The sequence below is a fragment of the Ahaetulla prasina genome, chromosome 1 (assembly GCF_028640845.1).
Source record: "Ahaetulla prasina isolate Xishuangbanna chromosome 1, ASM2864084v1, whole genome shotgun sequence".
Lineage (NCBI taxonomy): Eukaryota > Metazoa > Chordata > Lepidosauria > Squamata > Colubridae > Ahaetulla > Ahaetulla prasina.
Window position 1 is genome coordinate 264,652,032 of NC_080539.1, and position 14,934 is coordinate 264,666,965.

General features: G+C 40.5%; 1 protein-coding gene across 1 annotated transcript in view; it reads left to right on the forward strand.

The window, feature by feature from the left end:
• SYT8 (synaptotagmin 8) overlaps window positions 1-11,709 on the forward strand; it is a 38,904-nt gene extending 27,195 nt beyond the window's left edge. The window contains 3 exon segments of the mRNA XM_058157817.1: window positions 840-957; window positions 2,702-2,835; window positions 3,829-11,709. Of these exon segments, the coding sequence (XP_058013800.1) occupies window positions 840-957; window positions 2,702-2,835; window positions 3,829-4,062 (486 nt within the window). The 3' untranslated portion in view covers window positions 4,063-11,709.
• Window positions 11,710-14,934: the final 3,225 nt, after the last annotated feature.

Below are 14,934 nucleotides of genomic sequence, written 5' to 3' on the forward strand. Positions count from 1 at the left end.
AACCCTGAGCTACAAATATTCTCCTTTATTGAAACCTAAATTTGTTAAAAACTACAGAAAAGCCTCATTTCTTCTATCTACAGAGCAGTGGTGGGTTGCTACCGGTTCGCCCCAGATCAGGCGAACCGGTAGTGGAGGCAATGGGAGGCTCCACCCACCTGCCCGGATGCTTCTGCACATGCGCAGAAGAGTTGCACAAGGGTGCAATTGTGCAAGCGTGCACGAGCGAACTGGTATCAAACTAAATTGAAACCCACTACTGCTACAGAGAGGGAAACCCAAGAGGAGGAGGAGAACATTCCTTTTCTCTCTTAAGCACAAATACTTGTTTCAATATCAACAAGTCATCTGAGAGAGAGACACAGGGGCAGCATGTTGAAGACCCTCCTCATATTTCTGGCCATTGGTCCTAGGTGTCCAATGGCTCATGGATGCAAATAAATGACATCAGCATCTTTATTAAAGACTGGAAATATGATCTTAGACATCGTCCATCATACTTTGCTTGGCTTAAGTTGAATTTGCTTAAGTTTAAACAAAAACCAATTTATTTTATTTTATTTTTTACAGAATTAGGGTTGTTACAGGAGAAAATAATTTGGTACATATTAAGTTGGTGCATATTAAGAATACTTTCACCTCTATGGTGTCAGTGGCATAGTTCTCCATTTTTCTGGGCTTAGAAAAATGATTTCTGGAGCAACAATAATTGTTTCAAAGCATTCCTCAGAGTGTTCCTTTTGTAGCGCTATATTAGAAAGACATTTGGCTTCATCCCTTTATCTTTTCTCAGTATATCAGTCTGGCTTCTTCTGTGGTTTTTTTTTTTTCTCTCACAGCAAGAGCACCTTGGAGAAATCTGCTTCTCACTGCGATATGTCCCCAGTACAAGCAAATTAACGGTAGTTATCTTGGAAGCCAAAAAGCTCAAGGTTATGGATGCAGATGGATTATCAGGTATGAAGGACAGATTCCTAAGGCTCATTGTGGAGAGCAGAGGAACGTCATGCTGCTTTAGAGACTGTTAATGCATGTTGCTGAAATGGATTCCGGAATCCTATTGTATTTTGAATCTCTTTTGTCTGAAGCACGGGTGTCAAACTTCCTGCATCATATATTGCTGTCATGTGATGTTTCATGATGTTTTTCCCATTCATGGAGCTGGGGTGGGCATGGCCTGTGTGTGATGCATCTGGCCTGCAGGCTGCCAATTTCACACATGTGAAGGCCCATATTACCTCTCTTGATTTGAATTACTGCTGATCTTGGCAGCAGGAAAGATACAACATGGCATGGATCTCTGTTGTAAGAGCTACAATCCTCTCTTGCATCATGAAAGGGGGGGGTGAGTTTGTCATAGCTGTTCTTATTGGTATCACAGTGCTCTGGAAGAGAGATAGGAGAACTGTATTAGTCTATGATAACCAAAAATCAGAAGGAATCTGTGGCTCAGACTGCTAATGCAGTCTGTTATTAACAGCAGCTGCCTGCAATTACTGCAGGTTCAAGCCCCACCAGGCCCAAGGTTGACTCAGCCTTCCATCCTTTATAAGGTAGGTAAAATGAGGACCCAGATTGTTGGGGGCAATAAAGTTGACTTTGAATATAAATATACAAATAGAATGAAGACTATTGCTAATATAGTGTAAGCCACCCTGAGTCTTCGGAGAAGGGCGGGATATAAATGCAAATTTAAAAAAACAAAAAAACACATTTTATTAAAAGATAAGCTGTAGCTCATTTCATCAGAGGCATAAGTGGATCTACGTACCTGATGAAATGAGCTGCAGGTTAGAAAAGCTGATGCCTTTTCATAAAATTTGTTAGTTAGAAAAGAAGGGCTAATGGATTCCTCCTGAACACCGGAACCAAAGGAGATGACTGTTATTTTTCTAAGAGCCATGGTGGTGCAGTGGTTAGAATGCAGTAAGGTAAAGGTAAAGGTTCTCCTTGCACATATGTGCTAGTCATTCCCGACTCTAGGGGGGCGGTGCTCATCTCCGTTTCAAAGCTGAAGAGCCAGCACTGTCCGAAGACGTCTCCATGGTCATGTGGCCAGCATGACTAAACGCATGGAACGCTGTTACCTTCCCACCAAAGGTGGTCCCTATTTTTCTACTTGCATTTTTTACATGCTTTCGAACTGCTAGGTTGGCAGTATTACAGGCTAAATCTGCCAACTGTCAGCAGTTCAATTCTCACCGGCTCAAGGTTGACTCAGCCTTCCATCCTTCCGAGGTCAGTAAAATGATTGTTGGGGGCAACATACTGACTCTGTAAGCTGCTTAGAGAGGGCTGCAAAGCACTGTGAAGCAGCATTTAAGTCTAACAGCTATTGTTATTTTTGTTTAAGAAAGGGGAACCTATATAACATTTGAACAATATGATTTGTTTTGATTGTGAAAGCTGGTGGGGATGAATTACATTTTCCCCCAAAAAACAGCATTACAGTCTCATGGTGACCTTTACAAGAAGATCAGTTGTTATTTTTTTTCCCCTCCAAGCCAAATACCTAGTCAACCTACAAGGCTGCTGGCAGAACCACCAAGCTTTAAAATAAAGCAGCTAATATTTGAGTTAGGAGTTTTTCATGGAGATCTGAAATTCTGCAATGTGGTGTTGAAAAACACTTTAATGTCTGGGGAAAATTCTTTTTGGATTAAATTGCCTCAACTGTTCTTTGCTTTACTTTCCATGCCAGACCCATATGTCAAAGTGCAGCTTATTCTGAACAAAAAGAAATGGAAGAAAAAAAAGACAACTGTGAAGAAAAACACATTAAGCCCCTATTTCAATGAAGCTTTTGTTTTTGAAGTGCCTTTCAACTTGATCCAGGTAGGTCCAGTAGAAGCCATTTCATAGCAGAACCAGGTTACTGGAGAACGAAATAATCTCTAGACGCATCATTGCTTTTTACAGATGTTTTGAGTTCACCTTACTAAGGCCTGCTATAAAAATGTATGTTCTTATACAGATAATCCTTGTTTAATGACTGCCCTGTTTGCAATTGTTTGAAGATACAGTGGTACTGGAAAAGTAACTTTATGACTTTATGGTTCTTGCATTTATAACCATTGGAGTTTCCCCACAAAACAGGTAAACATCAAGCAAAGTCAATGGAGAACCAGCAGTAAAAGTGCAAGTCATGATCACGTGATGTCTCGCTTAGCTATTATGGGTGCTTTGTTTAGCAGCCATGATGGAAGTGAGGTCATATCTCAGTTGCAGTCATATGATGTCTTGCTTAATGACCACATGACTTAGCAATGGAAAGTCTGATCCCAATTATGATTATTAAATGAGGAATACTTGTACTGAAGTCTGTTTTGCTTCTTATTGTGACTTATTTCCTGTTACTGTGCTTCTCTTTTGCTACAAGAAGCTATTATTTTTTGGGGCCTAAACTAAATAAACATAATAACTAAGAAATTTAAAAAAACACAACACCATATTTAATGCCTACCATAATGGTGTTAAACAGGGTTAGAGGCGTCTGCTCTTTTGACATCTTGCAGCAACATTGTAAGTGTTATTTTGCTGTGGAAAGTTTAAAGTCCTTACCCATAAATCTTTATTATGCAGCTCTTTTAAGCAGGGTTTGGGCTGACATTTGAGAAATAATAATCTATGTGAGTACAAAAGAGGGACAAAAAATGACTAAAGCTGTAATGGTAAAAAGGCATGAACTCTCCCAAATGCTCCCCATGCAGAGAGGACCTTATAAGGAGATATGGAATTTCTCTGTTTCCATTGTAAAACCATCATTCTCCCTTGTTTTCCCTTCCTTTTCCTCCTCTCATCTCTCTGCTTTGTAATTTTTTATTCTAGAATGTAGACCTGGTGATCTCAGTCTGGGATCATGACAAAATGACCAAGGATGACCAGATTGGAAAGTTGTTTCTCAGCTGCCGAGCTACAGGGAACCAGTTGCGCCACTGGTCAGATATGCTGGCTAATCCTCGCAGGCCTATGGCACAGTGGCATAGTCTGCAACCTGTAGAAGTCATTGACAAAACTCTGGGACTGAAGACACGCTTCAAACTGCCACTACCCACCAGCTAACCCACCCACCCCAAAGAGTTTTCTCTATGCCTCTCCATGCCAGAAGGAAACCCACAGCTATTATTTATTAAGGAAGACCTGATACCACAAATCACCACATCTGGTTCAGTTAAAGATATAGCTGTATTATTATTCTAGACAAGGGGAGGCAAGGCAAGGCATTATGCCACTGTATCCCACATTTAGGTAACCAGCAGTTATCTCAAGGCACCCTGCCATCAGGATCATTCTTCTGAAGAGAATTTGAACCGCTGCACAGGTCTCTTTATTGGTGTTCTCTGGGACTGGAGAAGATAAGGAAGCAAGAGAATGACAAGTTGGCCGAAGTGGGAGATGAAAAATCAGTGCACCAACCTCCGTACTTCCCTTTTAATGTCTTAACATTAAGATTAAGAAATGGCGACATTTCACAAGGAGGCAGGGGTGAAATGCTACCAGTTTGCACCGGTTCGGGTGAATCGGTAGCAGTGGTGGTTCATGGTTCGGCGAACTAGTAGCGGTGGCAGCGCGAGGCTCCATCCACCTGCCCAGACATCGTTACTTCCTGGTTTTAACGAGGAAGTAACCTGTTTTGACCCTCTGAGCATGCACAGAGTGCTTTGCGCATGCACAGAGGGTCCAAAATTGCACGTGATGTGCGCACGGGCAGAGCGTGCACTTCTGAACCAGTAGAGAAGGTCCACGCAGGGGGAAGATTTCACCGCTGCATGGAGGCTGAAAAAACCCACTGCCTGTTGGGGTGGGAAGGAATGGCAAAGCCCTACTGCACTTTAGGAAGAAGTGGAGATCAGGAAAACTGTCTGCCCCATAGTGTCAGAGCAAAATAGCAGAAATGGAAGTTAATCAACTCATCAGCTGATGATTTCCCTGGGTCTAAAGGTATTTAGAAGACAGAGATGTGGGGCCAATCTTAGACACAACCTTGTGAATCCAACAAAAATTGATACATTCAACAATGGTATCTACTGTACTATCATGGATCAAATCTATTGCTTTACTTTGATGGGAAAAAAAACTTGTAGCCCTTCAAAATCAAACTGTTAACGTATCAATATAGGGACTTGTGTAGGTCAGGTTTTTTCCTCTAGATTTAAGAGGAAAACAAAACTCGAAAATAACCGTGGTTAGAGTTGTGCCCCCTGTTCTTATTAAATATTTTAAAAATAATTTACTTTGCCATTCAAGATATGTGTGCAGCCATTATAAATTTCTTTTGGCATTCACAGCAGCTTTTTTTTAAAGAAAGCTTTAAAAAAAGATGAAACAAGTGCAAATAATGATTGTATATATGAAATGAATAATTTAAATGGTGGATTCTTTGTTCTCAAGGATCAAAAGAAAGGCTACCATTCTAGCTCTTTAGGGATGCACCAATGTCCCCTTGCCTGATGGGATGCTTCAAGATGGACTATTAATTGGATACAGTGGTGGATTTCAAAAAGTTTTACTACCGGTTCTGTAGGTGTGGCTTGGTGGGCGTGACATGGCTTGGTGGGCGGGCTTGGTGGGCATGGCAGGGGAAGGTTACTGTAAAATCCCCATTTCCTCCCAATCAGCTGGGACTTGGGAGGCAGAGAAAAAATGGGGGCGGAGTCAGTTAGAATTTTTACTACCTCTGAGCTACTCAAAATTTCCGCTGCCAGTTCTCCAGAACTGGTCAGAACCTGCTCAAACCTACCTCTGATTGGATGGCACAAATATTAATTTCACATTATGCTTGCACCTGATATAAAGCCTTACTCCCATTGTGCATTTACATGACATATATGTTTTCTTCTTCTTGGAAGAAATAATAATTTAAGAGTAATAATTAAAAATGATAGCAAATTAGTAAAACAAACTAACTGATCCTTTTTAAGAATAGCTGTACATTATTCTATCATACCCCTTATCTTATACTTTATCTCAAGGATCGTTCCTGGGTTGTTGTTTCCCTGTTGATATTTGCAACGGCCTCTTTGTAGCTATTGGTGCAATACAATTGCAAAGAAATACTTTTTCTGTGTTTCAAGATCCGGTTGATGCAGTGAGCTTCTGTCACAGGCTCCAGCTCCTGCCAACTCAGCAGTTCGAAGATGGGAGACTGCAAGTAGATAAACAGGTACCACTTTGATGGGCAATTTATTTGGGACATGAAAGCCCCCCACCCCCGCAATTCGGCATCCCCTGGACAATGGCCATGTTACCTTTCAACCCTTTCAACCCAGAAGTGCTTTGGTACTCCTGACACAAAGTAGTACTAGTAGTATCATATAGGCATGAGATATGGGACATGATACACCAGATGGGGCATCACATGACAAACACTATATTGGACAGCAAAATCAGCCACTAGCTGTTTCTGTGGAAGAGCTGATCCTTTATCTACTCTTTATTAGCTGAGGTTATCTTTATCTATCCTTTATTAGCTGAGCTTGCTTGGTTTAACCAGGCAGTCTAGGAACAGCAACAGGAAGCAAAGCAAAAACAAAAACAGAACAAAACAGCTAAACATTGTGCTTTTAAAACAAGGTGACATTTGGACTATTGCAAGCAACTCATGCTTAGAATTCTAAGGAAAAGCATTTGCATCGCTATAATATGCAGACATCTTCCGCTTCATTAGACAATCAAACTTCTTTGGAAAGCTAGTCTGCAAACAGACAGAGGGGCATTCAAGAATACAAGGATTTCTGATGAAGAGGTTTCTTGTAGAAAAATTAATGAAGCCGTTACAAAACAATTCCAGAGACTGCAGGTTATCCAAGGTAAGTCCTATTGATAAAGAAAGCCAATTTCACGTTCTTGTGCCTCTTTCTACCTTCTGAATGTAAAGAGCTAGAAGCCATTTCTTTGAGGGCAGAATATGATTTCCACAAGCACATCAAAGACAGACATTCCTTCATGAGGTCTGGCTCCTGTTCCCATGGGTGCCATTTGAGACCAAATGAGGACTTGTTGCAAAATATCAAAGAGTCTTGACTTTTGTGGCAGGTCCTCAAATTGAACTCCACAATATATACCAGTATATCTACATGCAAAAGGTAAAAATATATAGATATACATACATACCAGTGGTGGGTTTCAAATTTTTTTACTACCGGTTCTGTGGGTGTGGCTTGGTGGGCGTGGTCTGGCTTGGCTTGGCTTGGCTTGGCTTGGCTTGGCGGGCATGGCAGGGGAAGGATACTGTAAAATTTCCATTCCCAACCCACTCCAGGGGAAGACTACTGCAAAATCCCCATTTCCTCCTGATCAGCTGGGACTTGGGAGGCAGAGAATAGATGGGGGTGGGGCCAGTCAGAATTTTTACTAACGTTTCTCCAATCTACTCAAAATTTCCGCTACCGGTTCTCCAGAACTGATCAGAACCTGGTGAAACCCACCCCTGATACATACACATATACAATTCATATACCATGTTTCCCTGAAAATAAGACCCTGTCTTATATTTTTTTGAACCCCGAAATAAGAGCTTGGCCTTATTTTCAGGAAGGTCTTATTATTTTGGGACACAAGGAGCAAGATGGGGCTCCTCTTGTCATCTTACCTGATTTCCAGCTCTGCGTTTAAATATTTTTGGGGAGGGCTTATTTTCAGGGGGAGGCTTATTTTACCGCATGCACTCAAAAGCCCGATTGGGCTTATTATCAGGGGATATCTTATTTTCAGGGAAACAGGGTACATATACATATATGAAACATACAAGAAAGTAAAGATATATACCCTTATCAAGCAAGAAGCCAGCAAAATGTTCAAATGTTCAAAATTTAGCACCACCTACTGAAAACAATGGGAATGTGTCTGAACCTCAAGGCATTTTTCTTATTGAGACTGATGTCACCATCAAATGTGCTACCATACAGATATTTTAATAATTTCCACTATTCATATAACTTAAATATGGATATTCTAGCCACTCAATCCACCAGTCAAGTAAAACAAGTAGGATATCAAAGGAGTCATTGGTGTTAAACTACAGTGAAAACAGCCTTGTTTTTAAATTACTTTAATCATTCTGCACAACAGAATTTGGAAGCTGATCTGTTTTGTTCAATGATTTCAGTTGATGTAAGTGCTATAGCCTTGAATAAGAAGTGTGATGTAGAAGCAGGAAGAAATCTGAATATGAGGGTGGGAAATGAAATGAAGAAATGAAGTCCAGAATTCAGAATGTAGACTCATAATTCAGAATGTAGACTCATAATTCAGTTGCATTAAAACTCATTGGATGAAGCCTTAAGATGAAAAGCAAATGAGCCACATGCAAAGCAGGTAATCTGTGTGACACCTAGAAGCAAAGATGGAGGTGCATGCCCTTTTTGGGAGTCCTTCTCCAGTGACTATTGTAATGGCATGCGGAAATAACATTGAGATTCAGGGGATAGAGCTAGAGCCAGGTCAACAGTTCAGTAAGTGGCAGCTTAGCCTGCAAAGGAATGTGGGCATGGCAAACATTTCAGAAGGGACCCTCCATAGAATCTTGGACTGTAAAGGTGTGGGAGGGAGAGATGTATTTTCAGACTTGCAAGCAGGGATGGGCGGCTGGGGGATCACAAGGGTTCGGAAGAACTTCTAGCTAAGATTCTGTGCAGTTTGGAGAACCCCCAAATCCCACTCCTGGCTCACCCCGCACACCCCACCCCTTCCCTCCCAGAAGTCCCCACACAGCCCGTTTTGAATGCAGTTAAGTGCAGGGAGCACGCAGAGGCTCAGGAAGGATGAAAAATGGGCCTACGGGAAGTTTGGGAAGCCAGAAACGGGCCCGTTTCCGGCCTCCAGATGGCCTCCAGAGGCTGAGGAGGCCATTTTCACCCTCCCAGAGACTCGAGGAAAGCCTCCGGAGCCTAGGGAGGGAAAAAAACACCCACACACCAGTGCAGGAGGCAGACTAGGCCACAACCACCCAGCAACCAGGCAGAGAACCCCTTGCTAAAATTTTTGAAGCCCACCCCTGCTTGTAAGTTTCAGTGAGTGTAACCTTACAATAAAGTTAGAGCTATGGTGGTACTTCTGGGTGTGCATCTTGTTTGAACAATCCTGCAAGGATGACAACCGTCACCTTTATGGGTCATTCACTGTTTCCTGAGTACAGAAACAGATGAATTTGTCCTTATCTCAATCTCAGGGCACCCCACGTCTTTACTATATGTTTGAGTTTCTATTCAGAACTGTTGTTTCCCAATCTGAGCTATCATAAACTCTTTCCAGTACTTTGTTCTATTTAATAGCACCCCCAGCTCCCACTGGCTGCAATGCCTGGCATGTCTGTTCTCCTGCAGTGGTTGGCCACTGTTCTGGGTAGCCATTTCACCCTGAATTATCAGACTTACGTTCTATGATGCTTAGCAGGAGATCCAATTCTAGCCTGTTAAGTCGATGGATTATCCTTAAACCTAAAAACTCAACTCCATTCAACCCTTACATTTCTCAGCGGGCCGCTTTTCAATTTCTACCCAGGATGGGTAAAACAAATCTTTGTTTTTCCAACCCCCATCTTGCAAAACTTCCTTTCCTTAATTTTTTTTAATAGTAGCTATAGGTTGCAAAATAAGTACACTGTCACTTTGTTTCTACAAAGGAAGAGAGGAACATAAAAACAATCGTTCCTTTTGCATTGATTATTGTAGGATTGGAGCTTTGATGGCATTGTTGGGGAAGGGAGGAAAAGAAGGGTCAAAGGAGATAATTGGGAAGGGGCTACAAGCATCCACATGTGAAACATCTGGTAAAGTAAAGAAAAAGATTGGGGACTAATGAGAAGGAAAACCCAAGCAAGGATTAAGACTTGTGATGGCCAGATTTAGTACCCACCCAATTCTGTTGCCAACCCATTGCAATTTGGACTAGAATTTTCAGTCACTTTTAGAAGCAGTAGCAACATGGGAGACAAGCAGCTTTAACTGCAATGCAGAATTGTCCTATGTTCACATACTTACTGAACCATAAATTATCCAGCTAAATTTAAGCAGTGAATTGTGCAAAGCTGCCCACCTTTTTATGGTTGAGTATATTGTGAAAATCTTGGGGAAAATTGAGTAACTTGGGGTTAGGTTCATGAGTTAGCATGTTGAATTCTACAGCAACAGTCTGTCTATTCCCAAATCAGTTTTCAGGGGTGGCAGCTCAAGCTAAATTCTGTACCAGCTGGCTCCTTGTAAGATGGATCTTGTTTGCAAGATAATTTACTTTTAAATTAACAAGTGACTTTTATAGGTGGTGGTAGGGATGCACCCTTTTGAGGAGAGCAATTTGGCAGACCCGTGGGACCCACTGGAAGGAGCTAGCATTTTTTTCATTTTGCTTCATGTGTAAAATGTGGCTTTCCAAGCGTATGAAACCTATTTAAAAATGGAAAATATAGTTTTTGCAGGTTTTTTCTATTTCTTGCCTCAAAATGGCAGGATGCTACAAAGTCAAGGATAGCCAGATACAAAAGAATGAATTTTAAAACCCTACAAATTACCTAAAACGTACACGAAACAAGAGTTTTCTTATGGTTCCCAAAACTTGGAAGCAGTAATAATTCCCAAATCATCTGAAGATTTTATTGTTTCATCAGACATTCTTCTCTTTGTTTAAACTTTGTGAGCATTGTGTTATGATTAGAGTTTGCTTAATTGTCTTTTCTTGTAAATCCAGGTCAGCAGCACCTAATGCTCTGTTTAGAGGATATAGATCTCATAGGTAATAAGTGAAAATACCAGGAGGTCTAAACATTATTTCAATTAAAATCTGAAAGCCCATCTAAACCTGTGTTGGGTTTGGATTCAGGCATAGAAGCAAAACCCAGCAAATGGTTGCACCCAGAAGCAGAACTCAGAATCTTGACCTTTATAGGAATAAAGGCACAGCAAATCAAAGGGTCCCCCAAGCAGAGAAGCTTAAATGTATTGATCTCGATGGGGAGATGAATCTGTCTGTACGTGTCAACAAAAAATATCTGATGTAAATGCATAGACTATAGGAGGGAAGTCTGCAGGCTGTTTGCGTCACAAAGCTATTTGTATTCATAAGCTGTTTATTTAATCTTTTCATGTATTAATTATGTGATTCCCAGGGCAGTGTATTATAAACAGACTGCAGCTTTCAAGAAATCAGTCATCACCACCCAAAACACAGAAGCACAGACAAACTAATAACACAGTAGCATTTTGCACACATTAGGGCCATGGAGTTTAGTGCTGTGGTTGCTGTTATGATTTAAACCCAGGGGTGGAATCCAGCAGGTTCTGTCAGATTCTGGAGAACTGATAGCAGAAATTTGGAATGGTTCAGAGAATCAGTAGTGGAAATTTTGAGTAATTCGGAGATCCGGCAAATACCACCTCTGGCTGGCCCCAGAATGGGGTGGGAATGGAGATTTTGCAATATCCTTCCCCCAGGAGTGGGGAGGGAATGGGGATTTTGCAGTATCCTTCCCCTGGAGTGGGGTGGGAATGGAGATTTTGTATCCTTCTCCTGCCATGCCCACAAAGCCATGCCCACCAAGCCACACCATGCCCACCAAGCCACGGCCACAGAACCAGTAGTAAAAAAATGGATTTCACCACTGTTTAAACCCACTGTGTCCCTAACCCCTGGTCCGTGGACTGACAATGATCCACGGCATGTCAGAAACCAGGCCACGCAAAAAAGCAAAGCCCCATCCGTGGGATGCAGGCAGCACATGAAACCATACCCCCTCTGGTCCATGGAAAAACCTCTCCCCACAGAACCGGTCCCTGGTGCCCGAAAGGTTGGGGGCTTCTGGTTTAATCTAAGTACTATTAAAACTCTAATTGTCATGACCTTTAACTGGGTGAAATGGTACATCACCAAGCGACCATTTTTAAAACAAAGTACCTCAAAGTACCCATCTTACAGAATGAGTCCAAACTCTGGGATCTGTGACTCCTGAGGGAGTGAAATTTAGGGAAGATGTGACTGCTTTGGTTCCTCTGTCTCCTGCTGTGCTGCTGGGATGTTGCTAAGATTACATGGTCTTCATTTTCAAAGTTCTGTAACCATTTCCTAGCCATTCTCGCAGCAATCATTTACCTGATTCTTGGAAAGGGAAGGGAGGTTCTGATCAGAAAATTATATGGAATGAATGAAGTTTCTATCTAGCACAGCAGCCCCCAACCTTTTGGGCACCAGGGACCGGTTCTGTTGAGAGAGTTTTTTCCACGGATCATAGGGGGTGTGGTTTTGTATGCTGCCTGCATTTTGCTGATGGGGCTTTGCTTGTTTCCACAGCCCAGTGGCTGGCATACCACGGCCTGGTGCTGCTCCGTGGACCGGGGATTGAAGATCCCTGATTTAGCATATGCACTTGGAGGTCTTCATCTCAAACAAATCTGTCTTCCTATTTCTTTTTTCCTTGCAACATGCTAAATCTCTCAAATCAGCAGTTGTATTGTAAATTCAGACTATTTTTCCTCATAGTTCAGATTTATAGTTTCAAACTCAGTTACCTGGACGATGCTGAATAAAAAATGTAATGCAAGGAAAAAAATGGCTAAGTAAAGTAAAAGAAAGACGATACTGTACTGTTGGCAAATCCAATCCTGCAGAATTAGGATTAGGGTTAGGGAATTCCCCCCACCCCTTTTCACACTAGATAATTTTACTTTTTCAATGTATTTTTATGTTCTGTGACAATCTGATGTTACAGCACTTCTCTTATTTTCTTTTCCTCCCTCTTTGCTTCAGTGGGTCACAGACAAGTACCTATTCATTTGAAATTTCTTTTGATGCAATTAAGCCACTGGTCAGTCTTTGGGACCTGTTTTCATTTAAACAGTGATGTTTTTATCATGCTTTAAAATTTATAGCACAGCTTACTTAAGTTAATATTCAGTGGATAATATATTGCAAGAATGCAGTCTTAAGGGCTCTCTCTTTATGGAAAGATGGTAAAGTTTGGAACCAAACAGCCCATACAGTTCATTGCAATAAGTGGAGCCATTTCCTGAATTACTTCACGGGTACATTATTTTGAAAGTGTTGTTTTAAGGCAATGCATTGGTCTGATGAAATGTCCCTTGCACAGGAGATGGCTCATTGAACTCTGATTTCACTTAGTCCAAATTGCAGAAGAATGTAAGTTCAAGGTAATAGAATGAAGAAACTTCTTGGATGAGAAGCAAAACATTTACAAGAAAAAACAAAGAAAGTCTAGTTGCCTTTTGAAAATGCACTTTTGGGACAACCATGACCTGGATGACTGAGAATCTCCATAGATTGCACTTTGAGATGAACATCCTTCAAATGGTGTGGAAGTATGAATGGATTTCCAGAGACTCTGTAGACTACAGGAACCATTTGCTCTTCAATTTTAGATGCAGACAAGACAAACTCATCCACAACAGCCTGCACCTGTCTTCAGCAATGAAAGGACACAGGGCAGAAAACATCCTGCAGGCCTCAACAACTCTCAGAGAGAGTGCTGCAGACCAGATGACTGCAAGGAATATAAATCCTTCCATTTTTCACCATTAAGTCAGAACTGAAGAAGCTTGTTGGATGAGAAGCTAAATGTCTTCAAGAAAAAAGAAAGAAACTCCAGATGCCTTTTGAAAAAGCACCTTTTGGGGGTGGGTGGGTAACAGAATGAATTATACAGTTGTTCCTTTCTTACTATTTTGCTGCCTAGAAACTTTGAATAAATTGGGATAGATTTTGATCCTCATTTAATTGTCATTGAATTGTCTGCTTTGTTCTCATGTCATGTTTCTCTGGGGTAGGATTGAGAGGAAAGAGAGTTAATTTAAATCCAAAATAGTCCTGGAGCTACCTGGGCTAAATTAATTCTTTCTGGTTAGCTAAGTTGCCCAAATAGGAATGAGATGATTAATCTTTTTGTCTTTTTTATTTTATTTTATTTTTTGCTCATAAAAACTCCACAAAGATAAGGTAAAAGTACATGTAAAATAAAAAGAAAAAAAGCCTAATGTTTTTTGTTAAAAAATGAAAAAAATTCAACAAGAGATAATAGAATAGAATAGAATAGAACAGAATAGAATTCTTTACTGGCCAAATGTGATTGGACACACAAGGAATTTGTTTTGGTGCATGTGCTCTCAGTGTACATAAAAGAAAAGATACAGTACGTTTATCAAGAATCATAAAGTACAACACTTAATGATAGTCATAGGGTACAAATAGGCAATCAGGAAACAATCAGTATCAATAAAAATCATAAGGATACAAGCAACAAAGGAAAAAAAGGAAAAAGGTATAATATATAATTTTAACAGTAAAACGTTAGAATTCTCTACATTATTTTCTAATGCAGTTATTGAAGTGTGTTTGTGCGTGCTACCATTTTAGCTATCCTGTGGTTGAAATGGGCCATACCTTCATCTTTCCCATGCTGCAATATCACTCTTTTGGCCAGGGTAAGGGCATGATGAATCCATTTATATTGTCTGGTTATCAAATTTCATGTATGAGATACATACAGTAGTTCAAAAAATATTATAGTCTGAAATGTTAGCTTTTGTCGCACAATTACATTTATATAATCCAATTCTTTTCTCCCAGGTAAGTGTAGGAGATTGCAAAAACATGTGTTTCAAAGAAGCATCATCTTTGTTACATCTTCAACAGAATTCTATTTTTGACAGTCCTTTTCTATATAAATGTAATGAAGCCCAATACATTCTAAATAATACTTTTTGTTGTATAAATTGTATTTGAGATCCATTGACGTTCTTGCTATGAAAGTTAAAATACTGTCCCCTTGTTTAGGCAAGATGGAAACCTCTCATACTTTATTCCATTCATGTCTTAACAATTCCATATCACATTAATTTATTGATAACAAGTATCCATAGAAACTTATGGTAGATTTTTGTTTTTAAAGTGTTTAACATGTTGTTCTAATATCTCAGGTGTCTCAGAAACTGA